The sequence below is a fragment of the Cnephaeus nilssonii genome (genome assembly GCF_951640355.1).
Source record: "Cnephaeus nilssonii genome assembly, chromosome: 16".
Lineage (NCBI taxonomy): Eukaryota > Metazoa > Chordata > Mammalia > Chiroptera > Vespertilionidae > Cnephaeus > Cnephaeus nilssonii.
Window position 1 is genome coordinate 40,281,395 of NC_137087.1, and position 22,476 is coordinate 40,303,870.

At 48.5% G+C, this 22,476-nt stretch overlaps 1 protein-coding gene across 14 annotated transcripts in view; it reads right to left on the reverse strand.

Annotated features, from left to right (window-relative positions):
* Positions 1-22,476, reverse strand: part of SORBS1 (sorbin and SH3 domain containing 1) — a 224,803-nt gene that overhangs the window by 106,153 nt on the left and 96,174 nt on the right. For 7 of the 14 annotated variants that reach the window (XM_079792955.1, XM_079792961.1, XM_079792958.1 and 4 more), the window contains exons 3-5: positions 9,396-9,442; positions 7,177-7,245; positions 3,302-3,430 (exon numbers count right to left, since the gene is read on the reverse strand). In XM_079792955.1, coding sequence (XP_079649081.1) covers positions 3,302-3,430; positions 7,177-7,245; positions 9,396-9,405 — 208 coding nt within the window. In that variant the 5' untranslated portion in view covers positions 9,406-9,442. Of the gene's footprint in view, positions 1-3,274; positions 3,431-4,822; positions 4,919-7,176; positions 7,246-9,395; positions 9,443-22,476 lie in introns of all 14 variants that reach the window. The other 7 variants (XM_079792963.1, XM_079792960.1, XM_079792959.1 and 4 more) reach the window with 2 other exon arrangements.

Below are 22,476 nucleotides of genomic sequence, written 5' to 3' on the forward strand. Positions count from 1 at the left end.
CCTGTAGGAATGGAAGAAGGTGGCAAAGGTAGGTAGCAAGGTGGGGAGGGGGGTAGACAGAACAGCTGGAGGACAGATACTGGCCTAGTGATCAGGGAGGGAGCTGGACACTATCTGGCATTAGTTCTCTGTGAAGACATTGGGGGTAGAACGCATGCCCAATCCTTGGCAAGAGCCACTCATTACCTCGTACTTGGTAGGGCTTCCAGTCTAGACTGGGCATGGCTACCTGCAAATATTGTTAAAGACTATTTTCACGAGGCAAGTCCAGGCCCAGGGCCCCCTAGGCCTAGGACAGGATGCAGACTGGTATGGGCCAGCAAGTTGTCCAGAGGCCCAGAGGGAGGGAGTAGTCAGGAATGAGAGGAGGACGAGGGAGCCAAGATGCTGGCCAATGAGCAGCAGAGTACAGGGACAAGATCCCCAGGCCTGAAGGTCTTATCTCTAGAGTCACATCTTTTTAACCTCACCCCCAGTGTTAACTCGTTCCAGCCTGTTGTGTACTCTTAATCAGTATGGGGCTTTCCCCCTCTACTTAAAGCAAGCTTATTCCTTCCCACCCAAATTGCTCTAGCACACAATATTGAATTTGTCCAGTGAATGGAAATCAGTTTGTGTCAGGTCAGTTTCCAAACCTGTTAGGCCACACAGCATTTTGGAACTAGAATGGCTTGGAAACCATGTTACCCAGTCCCTCATACTTCAGATGTGCTTAAAATGTGTGACTTAACCACGGTCAGAAAGCAGGTAGTGGATTAGGGGCCCACGCCTGGCTCTCCTATTACAACCAACTGCCTTCTGTCCTCACCTAATGCACCCAGAATTATTCTCCCTTTTCCTTCCTTTCTCCCCGCTTTTCATCACAATTCCCAGTGCCTCGCTTAGTGTCTGACACAGAGATGATGCTAAGTGAATGGCTGAATGAATAATTTGGATTCAGTGACCTCAATTTACGAGGATGAAAATAATCTACTAAGATTAATTTACTGTAAAGTGTGAATGACTGATAGCTATCCCCTAATTCTTCAGAGTTTTTTGCATTTTAAAACATGATCTTTTATCACCCAAATGAGCTGTTATAAATGTATAAGACATAGAATTATTTGGGGATTAGAGAGAGTTTCCTAAAGTGACTCAAATAACTGCAGAGTCCTGTAGTGAAAGCCTACTGACAGCGTGACCCTGGGTGGGTAGCTCAGTTGGTTCAAGTGTCATCCTGATACACCAAGGTTGAGGGTTTGATTCCCTGTCAAGGTACATATAAGAATCAACTAATTAATGCATAAATAAGTGGAACAACACATCGATCTCTCTCTCCCCACTCCCCTACCCTTCTTTCTCTAAAATCAATAAATTAAAAAAAGAGTAGCATTTGCATTGATAGTGCCACGCTATAACCACCAGGGGGAGCTCAAGGCTCCTCCTTCCCTTCACCTCTCATTCACCACCAGAGATAGGGCCAGGTGGTGACAGGTCGTTTTATTGGGCCATTGGGCTGGAGGAGGGTTTTTCTCTTTAACCAGCACTTGGGATTCTCTCTTCCCCAAACGTCCTCCAGCTTGGGAGCTGGATATTCCCAATTAGGCCTGAAGAGGTTGGATTAGACTTGTTTTAGGAAGAAATTATTTTGCCTTTACTTCCTGGCCCCACCTTTCCTGGAGATGAGAATGGCAAACAGCAGTGGGGCAAGAGTCAGGCATAAGTTCAGGAATCTAGGGCCAAGAAGCTACTTTTGAGTTTTAGTGCTGGAGGCCACTCATGGCTTCCCTTAGTCAAGGGAAAAGCAGCTCACACTCCAGCCTGGTCTCGCCCTCGGACATCTGCCTGGGCACCTGCTACAGGTGGCTGGGACAGAAAGAAAGCCAGTTCCCAGGATGACCATCCCCATCTTGTCTAATTCCCTTCTATCACCACACACTGCTCCCCACTGTACCAAAGAGTTTTCACGCCCCCTTCCTTTCCTCTCTGGTCCCAAGGGAGTAGTTGTCACCCCAATTCCTTTTCTCCCTTTATTTCCTTCCTTCAAGAAACTCCCATCCCCTATAGCAGTAGCTCTCAAATGTGATCCTCGGACCAGCAGCATCAGCATGACCTGGGAACCTGTCAGAAATGCAGAACCTGAGACTGCACCCCAGCCCTTCGGGTGGGAATCAGGAATTCTAAAGCTCTGACGTGGGCGCAGGAACCTGTGTTTTTATCCAGGTGATTCTGATGCAACGCAAGTGTGAGGACCGCCCACGCCTTCCCCCCCCCCCCCCCCCCCAGTGGAGAGGGCCGTCCTGCCCGATCCTGACAGTGCCTGTGGAACCTCAACATCAGCGTTTCCCAGCTCCCAGGACCTTTGGGCTATGGAAAGCTCTCTCCAAAGAGGCCAAAATAATCACGTCTTCCCAAGGTTCCAGAGCATTTGGAACTAGAATGGCTTGGAAGCCATCTTGCCCAAGCCCCTCAGGTATGAAAGCACTACCAAGGCAGTGGATGAGGGGCCCATGTCTGGCTCTCCTGTTGCAACAAATGCAGCCCATTCCATGCCACCAGGTGTGGTGCAAATCACCTCCCGCCCTTCATCCTCACAAGGATGCAGCAGGCAGTGCGGGTGAGACTGCCAGCATTGAGAGACTAACCATATCCCCCGAGCTCGCACAGCCAACAGGTGGTGAAGGACCTGAACACAGATCTACCAGCTCCCGAAGCCCCAGGTCTAAACCTAGACACCCAGGCTTCCCGAGTGGCGGGGCGCGTGGGGAGCGGGGCTTCGGACGGGCTTCTTTGTCTCGGTAGCTCCCAGTCTGCACTGAGACCTGCTCTTTTGGTCCTGCTCCCTGAGCTGCCAGGTCACCGCCCGCCAAGCCTGAGCCCTGCCCCACCTTTGCTCTCCTGGGAGCCGGGTCAGCTGCCTGCACTTCTCAGTGCCCTCTGGCTTCCTCTCAGCCTCAGCCCTGCCTGGCCAGGCACAGCCAAGCCCTCAGAAACACCTAACCGTTAGCCCATCTCTCCACTGCCTCCCCATGTCCCCAAGCCTCTCCGTCCTCACCAGTGCAGTCAGCAGAGCCCCCAGTCCTGAGACAGGGTGTCTGCCCACCTGTCCAGTCAAAAGCAAAAATAAAGTGGTGGCTGCTGCTGTGCCTCTGCCAGAAGCAAGGGGACCCTGTCAGTTCAGGGCATTGATCACCATGTGTCCCAGGTGGGACAAAAAGCTGACTGACCCAGGGGCCCCTGGGAGAATCAGGAAGCAGCTGATGAATCCGTGGCCCTTCCCACGTGACTTGAATACCTGCCCCTAGTCGCAGGGGTGGCTCACCTGGTTTGCTTTCGTATTGTGGGGTTTCCTGAGGGCTCACAGGGCTACTGCTTGGGATGTCCCTGTAGGAGGATGAGGCCCGGAGAGTCACGGCTCCCTTCCCAGTGCAGACTTTTGTAGGATCCATGTCTGAAAAGGAAAGATCCAAAAGAGAGGACTGAATGCAAAGCTCCTAAAGGATTAAGCAACAGTCAGCAATCAACTTGTTACGGCTGGGGGATGAGATGAACCTGGTCACAGCCACACAGTCTTATGGTCAATGAAAATTAATTTGTGGGTCGTGGAGAGGAATGAACCCCATTTTCAGAGGTTTACCACCCATCATGAGGTTAGGGGGAAATGGAGTAAATGTATGAGTTACACTATCAGCTGAAGACATTTCAAAATGAAAGCGGGTTTCTTTCTTGTATTAAATGAAGTTTAGGTTGGTGAGCAGACGTCTGACCAATTAGTAAGGCGCAGAGTTTATGAAAGATTTCTCAAGTTTCCAGACCATCCGTCTTAGAAAAGCTCTAGGCACATCAGGAATTCAGTGATTTTCTGCAGAGAATCACTCTCTAGTGGGAAAAGGAAAAGAAAACCTGCACCAGCAAGTCAGGACCCTGAAAAGATGAGACAGGATCTGCTGCCTGGGCAGAACGACCAGGGGAGAGAGCCTCGCATTCCAACTTAATGAAGAAAATGCACACCAAAGGAAAGGACCGGGAACGCTAAATCCTTCCCTGAACAGTGTGCGCGGCACCCAGCTGAGCCGCCACTGGGTCCCGACCTCTCCGCAGTTGACAATGGCCTAATAACAGGCCCGGGTCATCTTTCAGAATCGCACTGAGAAGCGTTTCAAAACAGGCTTCAAAAGAGCTGGCTGCTCACCCTCCGGAGAGTCGGCCCGGGAGGCGCCGCACGCAGAGCACAGCCCTCGCAGGCGCACGTGCTCACGCTTTTTTCTGTGTGGCCGAGCTGAACTGAATTCCACAGCCCAGCTGGGATCGCTGACCTACAATCGTCAAGCCTGGGATTTTGAGGTCAAGTTTAAGGTGGGCAGTGGACAGGATGTGGGCTCAGACGTCCACCTCATCCCCAGGCCTGTGCCAGGCAGAGAGAAGCGAAGCCTCTTTTCCAAGGTCAGCCGATTCAGAGGGTCCCTGTGCGGCCACATGAATTCTCGGGGAGACTGGAGTTCTAAGTAAAGTACTGGGAGCTGGACCCCTCTAGGGAGAGCCTAAGAAGTCCCTGTACCTCAGAACTGCACAGAGTAAATGCTTAGCCTCTGGGTGACCCTTCTCCTAAAGAGGGCAAGGGGCACAAGGTAGCTGTCAGTTTGTCTCCAGACTGGCTGGCTCATAGAAACACACACACACACACACACACACACACACAGAAAGGAAACCAACCGAGGAAGTGAGGAGGAGTGGTTCCTAAGCATGCAAGGATTAAGCCTCCAATCTTTGTTAGAAGGAAAGAAGAAACACCATGCATGATCTGCTCACAATTAAAAGAAGAAACCAACCCAAGGAGAGGTACCTGGAGGGAGTACTAGGCCTGGAGAGCTTTTCACTGTCTTCACAGGAATTATTTTAACAGCAGAAATAGAGCGTGCGCGTGAGGGGTCGGTGGTTGCTGCAAACACAAAAGGGTAAATGGTGCCTCCAGGAAGGACATTTGGGAAACACTCAGGCAGTTGAGGAACTCGGCAGGGACAATAGGAGGAAGTCGCCCACATGGAAAGAACACTAGAAAGAGCAGTAGATGCAGTGATTTGAAATAACCTGCTTTCTCTCTTTGGAGTTCTGTGCCAAGACGGCAGAACCCTCCCTCCTACCGGTGCCCGCGTGCAGTTGGTCAGTGTCTCTGTACCTCCTGCCACACCAGGAACTTGCCAAGAGTTAGAGATGCAGATGGCCTGGCAAACAGAGGAAGGGGAGAGAATCAGGGTCCAAGGGGCCCCTGAAAGGATGCTGGGGTGTCTGTGCTGGGTTGGGGGGAGGGGCTTCGAGAAGGAGAGCTATGGCTCCGGCCCCAGGTGAGTGGAGGAAGGAAAGGGACCGGTCTGTGAGTTGCCTGGTTCTTTCAGCCATCTCAACTGCTTCCACAGAATCGTACCTTCTGGGGTCCTGTGCCTGCTCTGACAAGTATAGCCCTCTGTCCCCACGCAAATCAGAACCCCCATCTGTCGGGCAGCAGATGGTCTTGCTTCAACCCACCCTTTCTCGGGCAAGAGGTTGCCAAGTGTCCAAGTGCATGTTCAAGACAAGGGCAGCACCCAAGTGCGCAGCCCGGGATCTGACCCCGGCTGAGCTTGAAGAGCCGGGATAACTCATGGGGCGCGGCAAGGGCTTCACATGTGAAGGTACAAACATGCTTTCGCAGCAATCCTGTTTATTCACTGCTCTTTAAGACCAGCGGGGAGACTGGCTGGTGGGAGACTTCTGTTATGTTATCATTTTCAGAGGAAGAAGCCAGAGGCTCAGAGAGCTGCTCAGAGTCACCCGGCTCTCAAGGGAAGAGGCTGAGGCGAGAGCTCACTGTCCCGGCACTGGGTTCAGGGACCTCCTTGGGCCACCAGGATGACCTGTGGGTTGCATCTGCCTCCTCCTCCCAACCAAAGGTGATTTTTACTGAAGAGAGAGCAGAAACCACCCCCATCTGCCACCCTTCCCCCACGCCCCTGAGCCTCTTCCTTAAGTGAATTCACAGGGACGGTGTTGCTGGCATCAGAGCCCATCCTCTCCCAGCGCCTCACGCCTCACGGGAGGACTAAACCCTCCCCTGGAGCCACTCCACAGGCACCGCCCTTCAACTTCCCCTGGTGCAACTCCGCCTGATTGTCCAGGACCCCGAGAACACGGCCCCACACCCTGAGTGCAGGAGGATGGCCAGCAGGGAGGCAAGAACAGGCCGGCAGCAGGACACCTCTTGCCAGAGGAACCGCCCCAAACCACCGCCCCACTCCCCACCCCTCCGCTCTCTATGCCTTCCCTCTCCAGCTCTTCCTTCTGACTCTGCATTTGGCCTGGTCCAAAAGGAACACTTGGCTTAGCCAGCCTAAAATTACAAAAGCCAAACACGTCAAACTCTCTGAAGTTACTTAAAGGCCCAATGATAGGACTTCCGCCCTCCCTCTCTGATAGCCTAAAATTTAGTGGGGTGACATGGAGAGAATCACTGGCACCCAGAATTTGAAGCAGGAATAAATACTGCAGATCATGCAGTGCCTGTGTTTTCTAGACACGCCCATAAGGACAAAGGACCTCCCGAGATGTCTGTATCTTATCACTCCAACCCACACCTCGCCGCAGAAGTGCACGGGAAGCCCTGCTGCCTGCTACTTGGGCAGCCACACCGAGACATTCGGGATGAGAGATGACAGGGCAAATGGGACCTCAAAGGTCATCTTCTCCATCACTCATTTCACACTTAAATCTTTCATCCTAAAGTTTTTAAAAACTGAAAATATGAGAGGATGTGCATGAAATGAATGCCACGGAAATCATTTATTTCAGCAACTAAGGCTCTTGCCTCAGGGTCGGGGCTATGAAGGTGAAATGCCGGTGAGGAAAACTTCAGGCTGATAAATGCCATATGCAGGAGGCAGGAGGTACACCTCGGTGTGTGTATTTGATCTGCTATTTGAAACACCCTGTGAGCAAGGGACAGTTTTTAATAAGTCACCTCACAGTGGGAAGCAGCAGCCTCAGACTCCTGAGATGCAAGATCATGCTCACGGTCTCAGAAACTCAGTGTGGGAAACAGGTCTCCAGTAAAGGGCCCGATTGGATCATGGCTATTCCCACTGGGCAGGTGGTTCCGCCCCGGTATCCTGCCCCTTCTAGAAATGCTTCCCAATACCAAGCCGGGCTTCCCTTTAAAAGCCTTACCTTTGTCCTGCCCATTGCTGCCTGGTGCCAACCCGTTCACCACGGCTTTAGAAGCGCCAACGTCACATTCTGGAAGAGAGAAAGAAGCATGAGGCTAGTGATAAGGACTCCCCAACATTTGTTGAGTCCCACCCGGTGGGAGGTGCTGGGGACGTGTGGGCTCTCTCAGGCCTGGAGATGGGCCCCCTTGGGTGTCATGGGAGAATTCTGAGAATTGTGTGTTGTCTGGTCCAGGAGAGAAGGCAAAAGCTGTTTTCATGCTGCTCTGTCCAGCAGAGGTTAAAAGAAATATTTCCCACAGAACAGCTTTCTTCCCTAATGATCATTCTTAATAGCGGCATAATATTCCACCATGTAAATACACAGCATGAACCTAGAGTCCCCACCTTCATGTGGGTGGTGTTTTTGTTTTCTTGGAATTAAGACAGAAATTCCCAAGAGTGGGGTTATCAGGTCAGAGGGTCCAGACCTTTTGGACTCTGGCTGTGAAAAGCCTCCTTCTAGCACCACACCCGAGAGGGAGAAGCAGGGAGACCTCCCTCGGGCACTTCCACACCCTCGCCCTCCGGCCCGGCCCTCCCTTCCTACTTCCTCTGCCCTTATTTTGCCAGGAGTAGGTAGCAATGCCAGTTTGGGCTAATTTTGACATTAGAAGAACAAAACAACTTTAGGCTGCAGAGCCAACGTTTAAAAAAATGACAACAACAACAAAAAAAGCGTTACAAAGCAGGAGCTGCTGGCAGTACCTGAGCCCCTTGGAGGGAAAAGGTGTGCAGCCTCTTACGCACAAGAGCACCGAAGGCATCAGGGGCAAGTCCCCCCTCGCAAGGAGGACATCGGAGCTGGGAACCCATGGGCAGAAGACCAGCCGAGCCTTGCGCCTGGTACTTAGGGAGCAATGCCCCACTTAATCCTCACACAATCCCCGTGAGTTGGTGCTTTTAGGATGTCTGTTTTACGGAAGAGAATGCAGAGAGGGTCCACCACAGGCCCAAGGTCACAGAGTGGTACCCGAGGAAGCCAAGATGTGGCCCTGAGCTATCCCACCCAGAGCCCTCCTCAGTCCTAAGCACACACGTCAGCCAGTTTAGGGCCTGGCTAAAAGGGCACTGTATGCAAATACGTGGAAAGACTTGTTTCTCATCCTCAGATTTCTGGAACATGCTGGAAATAACGCAGAATTGGAACACCCTGAATAAGCTAGCCCCTTGGTCATCCCCCTCACCCCCACTGCCTACAGGTCACACAAGGCTCCAGGCGGGCCCTGTGGCCAAGGCGGGCTCAGTGGCCGAGGCGGGCTCAGTGGCCGAGGCGGGCTCAGTGGCCGAGGCGGGCCCAGTGGCCGAGGTGGGCTCAGTGGCCGAGGTGGGCTCAGTGGCCGAGGCGGGCTCAGTGGCCGAGGCGGGCCCAGTGGCCGAGGCGGGCCCAGTGGCCGAGGTGGGCTCAGTGGCCGAGGTGGGCTCAGTGGCCGAGGCGGGCTCAGTGGCTGAGGCGGGCCCAGTGGCCGAGGCGGGCCCAGTGGCTGAGGTGAGCCCAGTGGCCGAGGTGGGCTCAGTGGCCGAGGCAGACAGGCCTTAATCTCCAGATGGAAACTTCTCTGCCTCAAACTCCTGGCTGCACAATGAGCAGGGGCTTGTTCCATTCCCCATCTTCCCTAGCCCCTGCTTTCCACCTCAGCTCTAAATTCAATATACTCAAAACTGGTCATTTGTGTAGGTCTTGATTTTTACTACCACAGGCATAGCAAAAGGGGAGCAAACCGCTCCGTCAGCCTGGATGAAGGAAGTATTAGATTAGCTTGCACCCAGGGGCAATTATAGTCCTTTTGTGCTGCACTCACTGAGATTAAGAAATGCCACTGAGGTGTATACATGTCAAAATTTATCAAATTGTATACTTAAAAGATCTACAGTTTACTGTATGCCAATTATACCTCCATAAAGTTGTTAAAAATAGAGAGAAAGGAAGCTATTACGAAGATGAGGACACGTGCATGTAAAGTGTATAGCATAGTTCCTGTCACGTGGTAGAGAATAAATCCTCAACAATGCCTGTGATGATAGCGATGACGACAATTTATGACAAAGCTCTGGCACTTACCCAGGTCTCAAAAATAAAAAATGAAATGTAGTTGGAACCTTCAGAGTAAGTAGGAAATCTGGGGAAACTGCCCAGTTTTGTAGATTGGTCCAGAAGAAAAGGGGTTTTAAATGACTTACCAGAGCTCATGGTGGTGACAAGTCTCCAACTGGGGCTCAGCACTGCTCTGCAGAAAAACAAAACCACACAATGAAACCGATGAATGGCAGGTCCGAGATAAGTCCCTGTGGCTCACATTGAAAAGGAAATAACACATACATCCTTGATAAAACAGAGCTGAACCAGGAGTCAACTTGGCCAAGCTTCTGGTCTGCTACGTACTAACATGACCGTGGGCATGCCACTCAACCACCTTGGCCACAGTTTTGTTGCCCGTATTTGATTTCAATACTATCCACTCAGATCTAATCCTATATAATAAAACCCTGGTATGCAAATCGACCGAACAGTGGAACGACCGGTCACTATGATGTACACTGACCACCAGGGGGCAGACGCTCAACGCAGGAGCTGCCCCCTAGTGGTCAGGGCACTCCCACAGAGGGAGGACCACTCAACCAGAAGCTGGGCTCATGGCTGGCAAGAGGGCGCAGGACGGCTGGCGAGAGGGCACAGGCCAGGCTGAGGGACCCCCTCCCTCTCCCCGCCCCTCCACCACCCCCCCCGTGCACAAATGTTGTGCACTGGGCCTCTAGTATTCAAATAAAACCCTAGAGTTACATGAGTGCACATGGGTCATGGAGGAAAGAACAAGTTTTAGGAGAAAGGTGAAATCACAATATTATTGGAGGTTAATAATAACAAGAGAAGCAGCAATAAATATAGCTTACAAAGCACAGGGAAATGTTCAAGATGCTTTAATTATATTAATTCACTTGATCCTCACAATGACCCTACAAGGCAAGCACTAACACTGTGTTATTTCATACAGGTGAGGAAACCGAGGCGCAGAGAGGCGAACAGAGAGTTGCTACTGGAACCCAGACAGCCTGACTTGAAAGCCCAGGCTCTTAGGCACTGCACTCACCACTGACACTCAAATGAATAACCCTCTCAGTTAGCATGGTCTCATCACCAGTAATGTCACTAGTTTCTTCTTTCCTAGAACTTCATATGAATGGTATCATAGTGCATGTAATCTTCTATATAGCTTCTCTTGCTCAGCATAACACAATTTAGCATTTGGCCACATATATGTGGGCCTATTTCTGGACTTCATTCTGTCCCACTGATCTGTCTTTATCCAATAACTCACTGTCTTGATTACTATAGCTTTATAGTAAGTGTTGAAATCAGGTAGCATGAGTCTTCTAACTTCGTTCTTTTTCAAAATCGTTTTGGCTTTTCTAGGTCCTCTGCATTTTCATATAAAGTGTAGAATCATCTTTCAACTTTTCCCAAAAACAAAAACAAAAAGCCTGCCGGAATTTTTATTGTGATCATGTTGAATCTGTAGATTAAGCTGGGGGAAATTTTAACCATGTTGGATTTTCCGGTTCATGAGAATAGACAATCTCCCCCTTTCTGCAGTCTTTAGTTTCTCCCAGCAGAGTTTTGTGGTGCTCAAAGCACAGGTCTTACACATATTCCCAATAGCCAGGCGTCGCTGAACACATATGAAGGACAATCTGAAAAGCACGTCTTCGGGATAAGTGGAACTGTTCTATTGCAGGTGTGGTCCGCACACCAGCGCACTGGCATCAGCTGGGAGCTTATTAAAAATGCAGAAAACTCTGACTCCACACCAACTGAGTTAGAATATGCATTTTGAAAAGATCCCCAGCTGGTCCCTATGCCCTTTAGGGTGTGAGAAGCAATGATGTAGAGGAAATCAACTCCCAGGTGCGTACATTCTGTAGCAAGAAGGTCAAGGTATGGCCTGAGGCTCTGCACAAGGAGACAAGCTTTAGTTTCCTTTTTAACATGGGCACCTGTTTCCTTTCTAGGTGGCTGCCTTGCTGTCCTTGGAATTGACCGAGCAGAATGCTCAAGGCAACAAGACAATCACTCCAAGTCCTGTGCAGCCCAAATCAGCACGAACTTTGCCTCTGTCACTGTCAATACACCTGAGACGACCCATGACCTTCAACAGCCCCCTCGGATCACTCTCTAAGTGGTGGAAACATGTGTTCTCTCAGTCAAGAACACAACCTGTGTTCCGAATGCCCCAGTGGTTTCCAACCCTGGTTTGATGATACATCCATTTGCTTCCCAGGACCAAAAGGGCTGTGGTAATAGCATCCAAACATTTTCATGTAAAACATTATTTTGGTAATCAACTTTTTTATGTTAAGGTTTTATTTATTTTTTAAAGCATTATTTAAGAAATGGTATTATTCAACCACAGAGCTATCTTAACAGAAAGAACTTTTATTCCTTTACAGTCCTTTCTACCTTCATCTATTTGTATAAATAGCACTTACATAGTTGTAACCATATGTCTGAGCAGTTTTGTGTTCTAACTTTTAAATTAAATATTTCATGAACATTTCCTGGACTTCTACAGTCATTAAATCCGTAATTTTAGTGGCTGTATAATATTTCATAGTATTAACATGCCATAATTCATTTACCAATTCCCTCTGTATAATTTAGTTTAATTCATCTTAATTTTGTAAATAAGTACATAGCACAACAGCATTCTTAGGCAGGGGAGAGATGAATGGAAACGATCTATAAACCAAACACAAAGGATGCCTCGTCTCACACATGATGAGTGGGTAGCCCTTTGTGCGTTTTATATTTCTTAATATAGATTCTGGTGATTTCTAAGTGTCGGCCCCTCTTACTTACAAACTAATCTTAAGTACACACGGTCAGGGCTAATATCCAATATACTACCCATCACTTTGCCACAATGTCCACCACCACAGCAGACGCCAGCTGAGGCCGTCTCGGGGCGCCCCTCCCTGTGCCAGTGCTAACCATGCAGTGGCCGGATTGTAAGAAGCTGGAAGAGAATGGGCCCAGGCTGGTAGGTAGGACCCTGTTTTGATATTTTAAGAACTAGTATGACAGCAGGTGTCAACGATGATGCATAGGTGAGTACCAGCTCTGCACACAAAGACTTTTGGGGGAGTAGGTTCTGCTGTTGTCACTTGGTGATGGATTGAATCTGCAGCAGGTGACACAAAAGACGCAGTGGCCGTTTAAAATAAAAACTGCAGCAAGAATGGCAGTGGCAGCTGTGCCAAGGATGGCAACAGGGGTGGCAACAGCAGTGACACCCTATCCAGACTATTCCAGAGCCTGATTCTGGCTCTGATTCCAGCCAACTCAGCCTCCTTGAATTCCTGCCCTGTTCTGAGTGCCATTCCCCAGCCTCCCATAAACTCAGAACTACCTGAGATTTTGCCAATAAATCCCTTTTTAGTGTGAATGGACCAGAGGTGGTTTCTGGTCGTTTGCAACCCAAAAACCCTGACCAAGAAAGACGAGGAGGAGGAGGGCATCCCTAAGGTTTCGCTGGGAGAGAAGAACCTTCATCCCTCTGCAGTAAGACCAGCCAGATCTGAATCCCACGTGGCTCAGCAAATGGTTTTGTCAGCGAAGATGTATCCGGAAGCTGCACAAATTAAGCCTGACCAGAAGAACGCCAAGAGCTTTTTGAAAGTCATAATCCAGTCCTTGCTGTTTATTTAGACACTAGAGACTCGATGCACGAAATTCATGCAAGAGGCTCGGCCCTCGCAGCCCTGGCTTCGTCCGTAAGGACGTTCGGTCTAATTAGCATATTATGCTTTTATTATTATAGATAGTACAAGCTATTACAATCATATGTAGAATGTGAGAGTTTATTTTACATAAAAAACCTGTGACACTTAATATTTGTTTTAAAACTAAGCTGTAGAGAGCTGATTTGGTTGTGAACGTGATGGAGCCTCTTTGGAATTTCTCCCATGTGTCCCCTCCAAGGGGCACCTTTGGGTAAAGGCCAAAAAGATGAACAGTGCCAACTAGTGACAAAACCAGACAGCTATTCCCCCAATGGGTAGCAGGAACCTACACAATATCACAGCTTGGGCCAGTGAGGGTCCAGCCACCATTCCACTCCTTGGGCCATGGGACCTACCATACTTGGTCAAAGCATCGCAGCATCCACATAAGCATTCCACCAGAAGAACAAGATGTGAAGTAGCCAGACTTGTTAAGAATGCATCTGGATAATTAACAGTTCGGTATGGTCCCTCCCTCACTCCACAACCCTATAATTCTGAGATGACACGGAGTGAATAATTACTAAAAAGCAAAAGTTATACTCCTGCTTCCAGCTGAAATAGGATCCAATAACTAAATACGGGTTTTTGTTGGGGAAGGAAAGAAAGTCCTTATATGGGTGGTTCAGGGATATGTGACTAGGGAGGAATTGAGTTTGCCTGTAAGAGTGAGTTCAAGGTCCAGCAAAAGTTTGTGGAGGAGAATGAGCCTTTGGTTGACCTCTCAACACAGCACGCTCCAGCTTCTCCTATGCACTGCGGTATTTTGCCTCCAAGAGCACCACCCCCCCCCCCAACCCCCCACCAACACACACACTAACACAGGACTGTAAGTTACAGGAGTGGAGACCAGATGTCATCCTCAGGAGCAAGGATACAGTGGGTGCTCAATCATGAACTTTGCCCTTGTCTCTATTTAGCCTTCAGAACCTACTTTGGAGTCTTATCTTCAAGATAACCAGACCCTCCTTAACTCCACTGCAGATGCTTAAAAGGAAGCTGGCTCCCTGACCGAACTCTGGTTAAACTCTAGCTTTGAAATACAATCTGGGACTTGATATATTTGTAGCTACTTCCAAAGGCTTGAAAAGCATAGGGACAGTTCACAGAGCCTTACTGCTTTAAACTTATGGCTTTAAACCACCAGCAAAGCCATGCTTCTCCAGTTTTTCAATAGCTCATCCTCTTCTCCATCTCTATTAATGTCATTTCTCTCCAAATGCACTCTCTGCGTTATTGGAGGGGGTGCAGAGGCTCCTCAGAAAGCCAGAAAGGATAAAACACTGTGCTATTAACACTTCCTCGCATGGGGAGGAAGTTAGGATAAACTCGACCCTGACATTAACTTCAGTCTGCAATCCCATAGCACAGTTGGGGGCTCAGAACACAACACACACAATCTTTCTGTGAAAAGATCGATGCTTCTGGAGAGGGAGCAATAGGCAAACACACCAGAAAGGCCACCCCCCACGTCCTCCCATTTCCTCCTGGAGTCCCTCCAACACAGTTTCCGTTCTAACCAATTATCTGAAATGGCCCTCAGAAAGGTTTCCAGTGCACACACCGCCAAGCCCAACGAATTCCGCACTGATCAGGGCCTCGCTGACCTTTCCACCGAACTGAGGACAGTTAACTCCTTCCTCCGCCCACAGACGCTCTCGGGTCCTGATTTCTAAGTGTCGCTGTGCACCGGTTTACCGCGGGCCATGAGTATCCGCCCTCTAAGAAGGGGCCTCTTGGGTTCTTCTGGGACTTGAAGAGCCAGAGGGGCTGAGTTGGTGGTTGTCATTCCTTTCCAAGGACACACTTGCTCCCTGAGGATTTCATCGGGAATATTAGGACCAGAGGATCCATGCAGGCTACACAGCCCATTTTCATGGCTTTCCACTCAGATCAGAAGGAGGTTCCATGAGCCTCCTCAGGCCACAGTGCAGGCGCCCGCCCACCCTCTCCCCACCTTTCACTTCAACCAGGGCAGCTGTCCTTTTACCGATTCCATTCATTTAAACTTCCTGAGTTTTCCTTGGATAAATGGGTTCTGTGGCTACAAAAAAAGTTTGTAAACCAGAAAAATAATCTTCCCCTTGTTATTTAGGTGCAAAAACAGATTCAGAAAGTTTCCCTTTGTCTTGCTTTATAGTCCTCCTAGTAAGCTACTTTCCTATCCCTCTTCTAACTGCCTCAGAGCACCTTTGGCCACCTGGCAACAGAATCTGAATTCCAGATAAGAATCAGCCCTCCACAGCTGATGACTGGACAGTGCCATGTTCCCCTTTTGATATTGCCCCATAACTCACCAAACAATGCAAAATTCTGATGATAAACTACTAGGACCAGCCAAGGCCATCACCCACCTCTCCCCACCTTCCCTCCTGGTCTCTGCTGCTCCAATCAGGCCTCATACACAAAACCTACCAGACAGTGAGCACCTTCAGGCAGGACAGAGTGTTGCTTACCTCTATCCTAACATCTAGTAACGCATCCAGCACGGGGTCAGCACCCAGCTAATATTGGTGGAAAGGATACCTGTCCCTCGCATGTGTCTGAGTGCACTAATTTCTCCTCTTTCCTTTGCCACCCCCTCCACCCAAGGTGGATAAGTTGCCTAGTCTTGTCATCTCTTCCATCTTCATGGCTCATGTATCCCAGCCACCTCTGCTTTTCCATCCGCATGTTCACCATTCTAGTCCATTACCTCATTCCTAGACCATTACAATAGCCTAATAAGGCTCAGAATCACCCTAAGAGTCCAGTACTCCCACATTCTATCTTCAGCAGCGAAAGAGGTCCTGGGTCAGATTTCAATGGGGAAGAAACATCTACTGGACCCCTATGAGCTCAGAGGGGTTGGCTGGGTAGTACAGGGCAAAAGGAAAAAAGGTGGTGAGACTCCTAGGGAAAAATAATGTACCTAAATCACAGATCCAATGATGCCATTCAAATAGCATTTCTTTTTTCTTTTTTAAATATGTTTTTATTGGTTTATTAGAGAAAGAGGAAGGAAGAGGGATAGAGAGATGGAAAAACTGATGAGAGAAGAACATCATTGATCAGCTGCCTCCTGCACGCTCCCTACTGGGGATCGAGCCCGCAACCCAGGGATGTGGCCTGACTGGGAATCAAACCTCTTGGTTTCTGGGTTGATGTTCAACTGCTGAGCCAAACCGGCTGGGCTGTGAGCCACACCAGCCAGGCCAAACAGCATTTCTTTAGCAGCTACTATGCATCTAGGATAGTGTTTGGCCTAAAGGACCCAACATGAATCAGACACAGCTGTTGACTTTGCGGCTATCAGAGTTATAGGGAGACAGACATATCTCATTGAAACATAACACGATGGGTATCCCTTCTGCTAGCAATCTGACCTAAGTGTTACAGGAGCACAGAAAGAAAAGGAATGAATTCTGCATGGGAAATAGAATCAAGGAATGAATAAACACTAACCTTTTTGAAACATTCAATGACATACCTTCTAAAATCACCTCAAATGTCACACTTTGGGAAACACTGGCCTAAAACATCAAGTCCAAACTTTGTAATGTACCACAAAACCCTGTAAGATGAGGTTCCAATTACTTTCCCAGTCTCATTTCCCCCATATACTCAATACGCTCTAAACTCCATGTGTTCCACATTTGTTATTCCTACTGAACACTGACAAGATTTCCCATTCCTAAGTCTTTGATCTTGTTACTTCCACTAATGCCCTTTCTCTCACCTCTCCAAACTTTAAGGCCAATCCCAGTAGCCAGATCCACAATAGTAAAGGTTTTTATTTTGATTTAGTTTTGTTTTTAAATCTCCATTAAAATTCACAGTGATAAGAAACTCATTTTAATAAGACCTATTTATAATCACAGGATTCAGAAATCCCATGCCCAAGTCCACTAAAACCATCACACTCTCATCCCAGGTCCGTGTGGAGAGGGGCTAAACAGTGGTCGCCAACTGGTGGTCCGCGGACCACTGGTGGTCCACGAGGTCCGAAAGGTTGGCGACCGTTGGGCTAGAAAGTTAACTACCAATAAATCGGCAGGTATTGTTTACCTTTTATACCTAAATGGAGCCTTTAAGTCAGCATACGAAGTTGATTCTGCCAAGAAAATTGCCAATGCCCTGCTGGTATGGCTCAGTGTCCACCTATGAACCAGGAGGTCACGGTTCGATTCCTGGTCAGGGCACATGTCTGGGTGGCAGGCTCGATCCCCATGAGGAGTGTGTGGAAGGCAACCGGTCAATGATTCTCTCTCATCATTGATGTTTCTATCTCTCCCTTCCTCTCTAAAATCAATAAAAATATATTTAAAAGAAAGTTGCCAACAACCAAAATACAGCCCCAAATAGCTTCAAGTCTTATGAATGCAGTATTTTCTACACTTCAGACAATTTAGGAGATAGCCTGTAATCATTTATTATTTATATATTAACAGAGGTTTAATATCCTTATTTTACAGTGTATTCATACTTATTACCAAGAAAAAAATTTAAAAGGCATGAAGAAATCATTCCCAGAAGAAAAAATGCAAGCAACAAACAGATCTATGAGAAAATGTTCACTTAACCTGATTAATTAAAACAAACAAACAAACAAAAGATTCAAATAATGACTAACCATTTTTCCACTTCTTAAATTAGTCCACAAATTTAAAAACATTAATACTCAATGTGGACAGATGCAGAGACGCTAGCCTGCTACGGTCCAGCAGCCAGGTAGGCTGTTTGCAGCACACTGCATCAGGAGCTGTGCTCCTCTGACCCTTGCTGCATTAGGGGCATGGAGCCTGGAAAAGAACCGAATAATAAAGCTACGCAGTCAGAGAAGCTTGCCACAGCTTTATGAATAATCGTGAAAACCTAGTAACACTCTAGTATTGAGTGACAGCGAACCATGGCCACTCCCCAATGCCCTGTGTGGACTGTTGAATAGTTATGAAAATAATGGCTATATGGACCACGCAACATGGGAAAAGACTTCTTATCATAAGATTAGGGGGAAAAAGCAGGGCGTAGGTCTCTATGACATTTGTGATTATAATTATGTAAGAAACAACACACATGCATATATCTCAAAGGAAATATGCCCAAATCCTATCTAATAAAAGAGAAACATGCAAATTGACCGTACCTCCGCTACGCCCACCAGCCAATCAGAGCGAGTATGCAAATTAACCCAACAAAGATGGCAGCGGCCACAGAACTGGAGCGAGCCAGGAGGCTTAGGTTGCCCCTGGCAATGGACGAAACCAAGCTTCCCACCCACCCTGGCTGACCCTGGCCTCCGCTCAAGGCTACAAAGTTTCAATTATAGAAGATAAATAAATCCCAGATACCTGCTTCCAGCCGGCCCTGGCCTCCTCTCAAGGAAGCGCTGAAAAAAAAAAAAAGTAAAAAAGGAGGGGCTGGGAGCTTGGGTCGCCCGGGGGCGAGGCCAGCCTGCAAACAGCCATCAGCCCCTCCCCCAGCTGGCCAGGCACCCCAGTGGGGACCCCTACACTGAAGGGGGTGTGGCCAGCCTGAAAACAGCCCATAGCCCCTCACCCATACTGGCCAGGCACCAGAGCGGGACCCCCCCACCCTGAAGGGGCTGTGGCCAGCCTGAAAACAGCCATCAGCCACTCACTCAGGCTGGCCAGGCACCCCAGCAGGGACCCCCACCCTGAAGTGGGTGTGGCCAGCCTGAAAATAGCCCTCAGCCCCTCACCCAGGCTGGCCAGGCACCCCAGCAGGGACCCCCACCCTGAAGGGGCTGTGGCCAGCTTGAAAACAGCCATCAGCCCCTCACCCAGGCTGGGCCCCCCCCCCCGCCCCCGTGGGGACCCTTACCCCATGGGGGCATGGCTGGCCTGCAAACCACCATAGGCCCCTCGCTCAGGCCACCCCACACCCCAAGGGAACCCCTACCCTGATCCGGGACACCCTTCAGGGCAAACCATCCAGTCCCCACCCATGCACCAGGCCTCTATACTAATAAAAGGGTAATATGCTAATTAGACTGGAAGACCTTCCAGGAGACCTTCCAGATGTTCTTCTAGACAAAGCCATGATGACGGGGCTGAGATAGAGGCGGTTAGAGGCCAAGAGGGGAGGGAAGTTGTGGGTGATCAAGCCAGGATGGGATGGCAGTTGTGGGTGATCAGGCTGGTGGGGGGGCGGGGCCGTTGGAGGTAAGCAGACCAGCAGGGGGGCCAGTTGGGGGCAAGCAGGCCATCAGTGGGGGTCAGTTGGAGGTGATCAGGACAGCGGGGGGCGGGGCGAGTTTGGAGTGAGCAGGCCAGCAGGGAGGGAAGGTGGGGGCGAGCAGGCTAGCATGGAGGGCAGTTGGGGGCGAGCAGGCTGGCAGGGGAGGCTGTTGGGGGCGAGCACACTGGCACAGGGGGCAGTTGGGGGTGATCAGGCTGGCGGGGGGCATTTGGGGGTGAGCAGGCTGGTGGCAGGGGGGCAGTTAGGGGTGAGCAGGCCAGCAGGCAGAATGGTTAGGGGCAATCACGCAGGCAGGCAGGCAGGTGAGCGGTTAGGAGCCAGCAGTCCTAGATTGCTAGAGGGATGTCTGACTGCCGGTTTAGGCCCGATCCCTGTAAACCAGCAGTAGGACATCCTTTGAGGGGTCCCAGATTGGAGAGGGTGCAGGCCGGGCTGAGGAACACCCTCCCCCCCCAAGTGTACGAATTTCATGCACCGGGCCACTCAAAGGAAATATGCCCAAATTCTAGTAATAAGACGGTAACATGGAATTACTGGTAACTTTATTTCATTCATATTTTCCAAACTGTGTGGAACAGACACAGACAGGCCCAGAATCAATAATCCCTGAGCTCAGGCCCTTTTATAAGGTAGTTATAATACATTTCCTTTTTACTGAAAGGTAATTTCACACCTAGCATTTGATACCCAATTGTGTAATCTTTAGAACTTTCGAGAGAGAATTCTAGGAGACAAGCTTAAAAATGCCACTGACAGTCTTGTCCATTAGAACATGGCGGCCCGCGTGGTGCAATCTCCCACAGAACTAATGGCAAATGCACCAAATGTGGAATTCCAGCATGGATCGCCAGTGATTGCTTTTGTTTAATGAAGCCAAACTACTCCCAGGCAGTGTCTTATGAGGACAGGGGGCAATAAAACGACTAGAATGTTCCGCCAGATTTCCTAAAGAAGCAATTGCACCAAAAGGTTTTGTCTTAAAATAGTCAGCAGAGGCTGCCAGGTGACAACACACAGGACCCCATTGCTCCCTAGGCCCGCTCGCTGCCAATTCCCTGCTCCTAACCCGGCTTCATGGCATTCCAGAGCCCTGAGCTCCCTCCCAAACTCTTTATATGTACAACTCTGGGCACACAAGTTTCTTAAACATGCATTGTTAACCCAGAAAGTCTTGAATACAAAAACTGGCCCATTTGTGTTTCCCAAATATGGCTGTGTCTACAGAGCCCAAACAAAGCTAATTGCAGCATCCAGGACATTTGGAACCCCCCACTTAGACAATCTAGATAATTCAAACCAGGGCAGATTCCCAAATTCACCAGATAAAAGCAGAGCATTTTAGCTCTGTTTAAATTGTAAACACATAACCTCAAACTATTACAGGCAAGCCCTGGGTGGAGGTGATGTCTTCCTTCTGAAGCGGCCACCACACAATGTCTACCTGTGGAGAAAGCATGAGTGGCAGCATTCTGAACTCTCAGGAGAGCTACTACTGGGCCATAGGCTACAGTATAAGTAAAGGAGACTGAGATGTCACTGTGTGCGGCTGGACAAAAAATCTGAAAGGGGGTCTGTGAGAGCTTGAGAGCAGGAAAGAAGGGTAGGTTTAATATGGCAGGCGAGGTGTCCACTCTCGCAGACAGACCACGGTTCAACTTTTAACCACAAGATTCCTAGGGCTATGTTTTACCACATCATGTATCATACAGACATCTGCAGTGCAGGCCCATACCATGCTCAGGAATGCGGGAACAGAAGATCCATTCAGTAAAAGGACTTAAATACCTCAGTTCAGAATACTGGCTTATTCAGGAATTGTTTGTTTTCTTTAAGTTTTGAAGTTTTACTGAAAGTGTACTAACCTCGCCAAAAGCCAACATGAAACACTGAAAACATTATCTTTTCTAAGGAGGCCTCTCTTCTTGGTGGCATTTATTTAATAACTGGGGTGGAACCCACACAGACGGACCCAGAACCAATAATCGCTGAGCCCAGGCCCCTGCGGAGCCCGCAGAGGTCATCAATGCCTGGCTGTATACACACAAGACCCCGGCTCCACCCTCAGCGAGCTCTATCCCATTAGCCACCGTTCTCTACTCTCGTCATTGGATCTTGCACCGATTTTAGGCAATTTTTTTAATATATCAGGTAAAAAGGCTGCATCCAAGATTTGAGAATACAGTGCAAATTTCTGAAATAGGTTTTCTTCAAAGTAAGCTAAAACCACTAAAATATTCAACATAGTGCCAAGCTCACAGCAAACATTCAATAAAAATGTATTTTAAAAATAAATCTTCTTGTCTCTCAGACCAGACGATGGAAATAGGTTGGCATCTATTATATATTTATATACTAATAAATACAAACTTTATATGTATGCCTATATATACATAAACACACACTTGCTCTATGTGTATCCAACTGTATCAAAAATCACTTTGAACACCGAAGGTCTAAATGCACCAATTAAAAGACATTGTCAGGATGAATCAAAAAACAAGACCCAGCTGTATGTTATGGGTAAGAAACCCACTTTAACTATAATGACACACATGATGAAAAATAAATGGATCGAGAAAAATATAGCATGCTAATAGTTGGAGTATGTGCTTAGTGGCTTTGAAAAAACAAACAAACAAAACAGGGTGAAAAGAACTGGGTTTGAATCCAAGCTCTGCCAGAGCCCTGAGCCCCTTCTCCAACTCTTTGTATATAGGATACAAAGTTCTATTTTTGCCAGGGCTATGCAAATTGGGAAATCCCGTAATTCCTCAGCCTCAGAGTTTATTTAATGAAGGGAATGAATAATACCTAAATTAATAAGGTGTTTCTAATGTTAGATTTAAAAACATATGAAGCACTGTAAATTGTTGTGTTATAAAAGGAAAGTATTCTAGCAAAGAAGGTGCTGGTCTAGTCCTAATATTTTTGTTTACTGCTTTAACAGACTGATGAATATAACCACTGTGTATCTTATTGTGAGCTTGATATTATCAACATTTACCTGTATAAAACCCAGGGTTTACCCACTGAAGTGGCATCTAAGAACCAAGACATCCATCTCTGGCTCCGCCTTCCTACGCAAAGCCAGGCAATGAAGGACACTCAATAATGGCATCAGGGATGAACCTTGAGGACATTATGCTCAGGGAAATAAGCTAAAGAGTATATGATTCCACTTACATGCGGTAGCTATAGAGTCAAACTCAGAGCCAGCAAGTAGACTGGTTGCCAGGAGCCGGGGGGCAGGGGGAGAATGGGGAGTTATTGTTGAATGGATATA